The sequence below is a fragment of the Desmodus rotundus genome, chromosome 4 (genome assembly GCF_022682495.2).
Source record: "Desmodus rotundus isolate HL8 chromosome 4, HLdesRot8A.1, whole genome shotgun sequence".
In the NCBI taxonomy this organism is placed as follows: domain Eukaryota; kingdom Metazoa; phylum Chordata; class Mammalia; order Chiroptera; family Phyllostomidae; genus Desmodus; species Desmodus rotundus.
This window is the reverse complement of record NC_071390.1, coordinates 43,517,080-43,523,079: the sequence shown is the minus strand read 5'-3', so window position 1 is coordinate 43,523,079 and position 6,000 is coordinate 43,517,080. Positions and strand designations below refer to the sequence as shown.

General features: G+C 46.0%; 1 protein-coding gene and 1 pseudogene across 3 annotated transcripts in view; both read left to right on the top strand.

Annotated features, from left to right (window-relative positions):
• Nucleotides 1-298: 298 nt before the first annotated feature.
• On the top strand, nt 299-392 carry LOC112305705 (small nucleolar RNA SNORA66; annotated as a pseudogene).
• A 4,476-nt stretch (nt 393-4,868) lies between these two features.
• The window catches only part of UBE2D1 (ubiquitin conjugating enzyme E2 D1), a 38,656-nt gene continuing 37,524 nt past the window's right edge, over nt 4,869-6,000 (top strand). The window contains exon 1 of one of the 3 annotated variants that reach the window (XM_053922862.2): nt 4,869-5,125. In XM_053922862.2, the coding sequence (XP_053778837.1) occupies nt 5,102-5,125 (24 nt within the window). In that variant the 5' untranslated portion in view covers nt 4,869-5,101. The remainder of the gene's footprint in view (nt 5,126-6,000) is intronic. The other 2 variants (XM_053922863.2, XM_053922861.2) reach the window with 2 other exon arrangements.

Below are 6,000 nucleotides of genomic sequence, written 5' to 3'. Positions count from 1 at the left end.
AAGCGTGCAGTTCAGCAGTGTTGAGTGTATTGACATTGCGCAATCTGTCTCCAGAACGCTCTCGTCTTGCAAAACTGAAACTCTATCTGCATTAAACAATCCCGTGTCCTCCCCTCCCCCAGCCCCTAGAAACCACCATTCTACTTTCAGTTTCTATGACTTTGACTACCCTAGTTACCTCAGATAAGTGGAACCATACAGTATTTGTCTTTTTGTGACTGGCTTACTTCATTTCGCATAATGTCCTCGAGATTCGTGCATCTTGTAGCACATATCTGAATTTCCCTCTTTTTTAAGATTGAGGACATACAGGTTTGCTAAGGTAATTGTGGTGTTAGAAATATATTAGCCCCAGAAGCTAATGAGGCGGTCCATTCTGTCCTAGTACAGTGTAACAAAAAATTGAAGGCATGGGTTTTTACAGCCTAAGGAATGCTGTGTTTATCATCCTTAGAGTTAAAGAAAGTCCCCCTTGCAGTCTTGGGTACAGGGGAGGGAAAGAAAAAGAAAAAAGGAAGAGGAAAGAAAATTGGAGAAGAATATTGAAGTGGAAAGGTTTTGAAAAGGAGAAAGACATACAGGTAAGGAATTAGGAATAAACACTTTATCTTATTTGCCCTTTGGCTGTCAGAAGTAACTGCTTGCCTTTTTGCAAGGTATGTATACACACACACATACACACATATAGGTCTATGTGTATACACAGGTGTTTATATAGGTCCGTATGTATATATACATACACATATGGGTCCTCCTGGCAGATTGGGTTTTGGAGTCCTTGGCATTCTTAAATGATTACATAGTCGGTTCTTCATTCACCAGCTGTGATTAGATACTGTTGGGCTTTGCAGGAAAGCACACCCAGCCATATTCAGGGCACGTGAAATAAGTTGGTTAAAGGGCTATATCAAGTGGACGTGCTCAACACCTTTTATAGCATTAACATGCTTAATATTGTTTAAACCTCGGGGTAAAGTTACACACATCTCTCTCTCTTGTTCAATTATCATATATTGTCCTGGATTACTTAGATAATTAACAGAGTGCTGTACTCATTTATTGCCTTTAAGAATAGTCATTATTACAACATGGCAATATCTGTTGGGTTGACCAAAAAGTCCGTTTAGATGTTTTCATAAAATAAAAGACTCATTTTTCATTTTCACCTATAATTTTATTGATTCGGATATTTGAGTATGTTGGCTATCTCCCACTATTGGCTTCTAGTGAGTTGAGGCTGGGGTGCTGCTAAACATCTTCCAATGCATAAGATAGCCCCACAGCAAAAAATTATTTGGCCAAAATGTCAATAGTACTCCGCAAACCACTTTTGACATGTTCCATCACTCACAGCACCTTCTCCATACACTGCACAAATCTTTGTGTGTGTGTGTTTCAGTTGCATATTCACCTTTTTTGAAATAATAAAGCATAATACACCCCAATGTTGCCTATCTTTTTCCATCTTCAATATTGAAATGGCTACACAAAAACTTACCAATTTTTATAAGTTTTAAAAAAATGCACACTGATATGACAGCTGTCACAATATAATCTAACAAAATTGTTTCGAATGAAGTTAAAGACAAGTAAGCACTACAAGAGCCACCTTATGGAAAAATACAAATGAACTTTTTGGCCCACCCAATATTTTACAACAGTTGCAGAATTGCAAGTGTTGTAAATAGAGCAAAAATTCTCAGAGCAATAAAGTGTGGGGGTGAAGTTTAAAGGCTTCACCCAGAATATTTATATCATAGCCTAATATGAAAATTCATATCACAGGATGAAAGGACAAAATTCCGAAAATACTTATGGAGAGGAAAGAGATTCCCCAGCATCAGAGAAAACTGTTAAATGGAATTAAGAAAAAGAGAGAGTGAGAGGTAGCTACCTGAGAAGGAAGAACTCTGCAAAGGAGAACACATCTAATTAGGCAATAAAATTCTCTCTACATACAGCTTTCTGCTTTAGGACTATCACTGCCTTAATCTTTTTCACAATAAAAGTTTGAATTGAGTTGATTCCGGACATTTTCCCATGGAAACATTTTTAATTTTAGAGAAGAAATTTGGGAGGTGGGAGAAGGCGGGGCTCTGTTGCTTCTTTAAAAAAATTATATAGCCCTGGCTGGTGTGGCTCAGTGGATTGAGTGCCAGCCTGTGAACCAAAAGGTTGCTGGTTCAATTCCCAGTTAGGGCATATGCCTCGGTTGTGGGCCAGGCCCCCAGTTAGAGGCGTGTGAGGGGCAACCAATTGATGTTTCTCTCATACATTGTAGTTTCTCTCCCTCTCTGTCTCTCTCAATTTCACTCTCTCTAAAAGTAAATAAATAAAAAGCTTAAATACAAATGAGCCCTAGTTGGTGTGGTTCAGTGGAATGAGTGCCGGCCTGTGAACCAAAGGGCCGTTGGTTCAATTCCCAGTCAGGGCACATGCCTAGGTTGCAGGCTGGGTTCCCTGGTGCGGGGCATACAAGAGGCAACACACATTGATGTTTCTCTCCTTCTCTTTCTTCCTCCCTTCCCCTCTGTCTAAAAATAAATAAATAAAATCTTTTTAAAAAATTACACAAATGAATTCATGTAGTCCTAGCCGGTAGTTCAGTCAGTTAGAGCATTATCCCGATACACCAAGGTTAGATACTCCAGGGAGGTTTTTTCCTGGGCTTACTGGCAATGAGCTACCCGCAGCTAGTGCTTCCCCATAAAGGCATTCTCTGACCAGGACCTCACTTCTGACATGATATCCAAACACTATCAGCTTGGGAAGGCAACTCCCCAAAGCAGCTGGTGCCCAAGCCCAGACTATTTCTCTTCTATTTACAAGGACACTCTTATGCTTTCCCCATAAAAAGAAGGACAATGTGGGGGTTGGATCCCACTTTCTAGAGCACAAAGTCAGTGCATAAAGCTAGCCTCTCTATAGGATAAGGCCTTGCTGGGGTGTTTCAGAAGCCTCTTCACCCTAAAGTACTTCCAACTTCCTAAAGCTGATTGGACCATGGGTGGCCACCTTAACCCAAGGGTCATCTATCTATACTTTGTTCATTAGCTGACAATTTATACCTCAGAGTAAAACGATGAGTTGCTTCAGTGATATTCTTCCTTTTAGGGAGATGAAATGGGGGTACCGAAAAGCTTGGCCATTTCAGCAGCAGAAGCAGTTGCTGGGAGATTGTCAAAACGTGGAGTGAGGATGGTGCAAGCTCAAGCCATGTGTACGAGAAGCCAAGGGGGCGCCGGAAAAAGGATGCCAAGCCAATGTGCACAGAGAAGTGAGACCCTGCAAAAGGAAAGTAAGAAAGTACCCAGGTTCCAGACTTGTCAAAGTCATCTTCTCTTCTTTCTTCTTCCTATTATTATTATTATTATTATTATTATTATTATTATTATTATTTGGCGGAGGGAAGGTAAGACTTCCAAATTAAGTTTCAGATCTCATTGATTATTTCTATCAGTTTTTTTCGCTATCCAATTCCCCTGTACATTTCTTTTTAACTTACTTGTGTGGATTTTTTGTTTCTTGCTCTTTGTAAGCCTTTACAGTGGTAGCTATTGTTTTGAGTTTCCTGGAAAGCTTTCCTTCACCCTCATCTTGTAGTAATGGACTCGCATTCCTAGAAGACAGGTGAACGTGTCCAGTAGGCTTTTGGGAATATAAGGCTGAAACAGAGGTGAGAGTTTTGCCTGAAAAGAGATTTTAAAGTCATCATCACATAGATAAAAACAAAAAAGGAAATGATTTTTATAGAGCACTTTCAAAATATTAGGTACTGTGTTTGGTGCATTATATACATTAATGTCAGTTAATTTTTACAATAATATATCTACAGATTATTATCTCTACTGACAGATGATGAAATTGAGGCTTAGAGAGTTTAAGTGGCTTAGCGAAAGCCAGCCGGTGGGTGTTCAGAGCTCGGATCCCGTCTCAGGGAAGTGCACAGTCTACAAAACCCATGCTCCTCCGACTGCCCTGGGAGGCCGGCCTCCCAGTTTATAGCAGGGCGCGAGGTCTATCTTTTAGGAAGACGCGGAGGATGAGACCAAAGCTTGGAATTCTGGGGCACTCCAACTCTTGAAAAGAGGAGGTAGTGACAGGAAAGGGAAAGTCAGGGAGGTAGAAGACCCAGCTACCATGGTCCCATGGAAGCCAGAGGTGGTGAGTATTAGGAAAAGTATACAGGTGGCCCACAATCAAATAGTTCAAAAACATCACGGAGGATAAGTAGCGAATTGGATTCGGTAATCAGGAAAGCTGAAGCGTGACGTTGCTGAAAACCGATTCTGCTTGTGCTGAGAGCAGAAGCCAAGTTTTAATGAGCACACAAGTTCACAAGAATTAAGGGATTTAGGAGTGGGAGTTGACTCCACTGAGCTCGTACTGTCAGCGGAAGGGAAGGAGCCCACGGTGAAGACGAAGCTCAGAATTCAGAATTCTAAGCGGAGCAGTCAGGCGAGATTAGCATTGGCTAAAGGAGGCGCCTTTTGCAATAGGAACTAGGTAGGTCTGAGTCTGTGCGTGCGTGGAGGGTGAGAAATTGATGTATTTGAGAAGAGAGTGAAATCTGTAAAAATAACAAGATCAGCTAGAGCACATTAGAAATTCCTGTAAGCACTTTACAAACTAATTCATTAGCCCCACTTGACAGGTTGGGAACGCCAGGTTCAGCAACGGGATCCCGATCACACTGCGGAGACCCGAGCCCCCGGCGGTTCCGAGCCCAGGCTGCGGCCGAGGTCGGCGGCGCGTCCCCGGGCCCCGCCCCGGCGGGCCGCCCGGGCCGGGCTGGAACTACACTTCCCAGCGTGCCCGGAGGGGCGGGGCGCGGGCGGGGAGAGCGCAGGCTCCTTCCCAGAAGTAAACGCGGAAACAAAAGAGTCTCGCCGGCGTCCCCGCCCGCACATTCGCGCACTCTCGCGCTCGGGCGCACACGGAACGGGCACAGGCTCCCGGAGCGAGCCAGCGAGCGGCGAGCCGGGGACCCACCGGGCTGAGGCAGCCGAAGAGCCAGCGAGCCGCGCCCGCGACGACCCCGCGCCCCCGAGCCCCGCAGCCGTCCCCCGCCGGCCGGTGTCCCCGCCGTCCTCCCTGACCCATGGCGCTGAAGCGGATTCAGAAAGTGAGTGCGGGGGGCAGGCCTGGGGCGCCGGGGCGGGCTGCGGTCCCTGCCCGCACGGACCCGGGCGGCGTTCCCGAGCGACCCACCGGGAGGGCACAGGATGGGAGGGGGAGCAGGGGCGGGTACCCGCGGCCGGAGACGCGGGCCGGGCCAGTGGGCTCCGGACAGGTGATGAGGGAGCAGGGGCCGGTCCCGGGTGGCTGGAGGGGCTTGGAGGCAGGGGGCCCCGGCTGCTCGCGCTGGACCTGTGCCCTGAGCCCCCGTCGGGAGACCATCCTGCTCTGTCTCCAGATCTTCCCGAAATCGGGGCTTCACAGTCACTCCTGGATTTGTGCCCTACACCGGGCTAGTTTTGGCCTCTGTCATGCTGTGCTTTCTTTTTGCTGTTTCTTAATCCCATTCTCTCCTATGTTTTTCCTTCCCCGGGCTCCCGGCGAGGGGAAGGAAGGTGTGGTGGGCCTGTAGCCCTTTTCCTCGGAGCTGTTGGGTTTGCTCTTGCTCTCCTTTGCGGTTGGCTCTTGCTCGGATACCCGAATGGGCTGGAAAAGCCGATTTGGGGCCCAGAAGCCAGGAGAAGCCTCCTGCTCCTTCTATTTTGGTGCCTCTCTTGCTGCCACTTTAGGTCACATAGCTGTAGTGAAAACATAGTTGCGGGTACACAAGATGACCTCCTGGCTGTGATTCACGGTGAGGCAGCCAAACAGGGTTTTTTTTCTCCCTTTCATGATAAACTTACATATAAAGTTTGAGACACAACAGAAACTGTCACAATTAAATTGTTTGATGCTTTGACACATGGGTATAGAATGAGGAAGAAATGTATATATTCACTCAAGAAATATTTATCTACCCCAACTGTAAGGAATTGTCTTCTC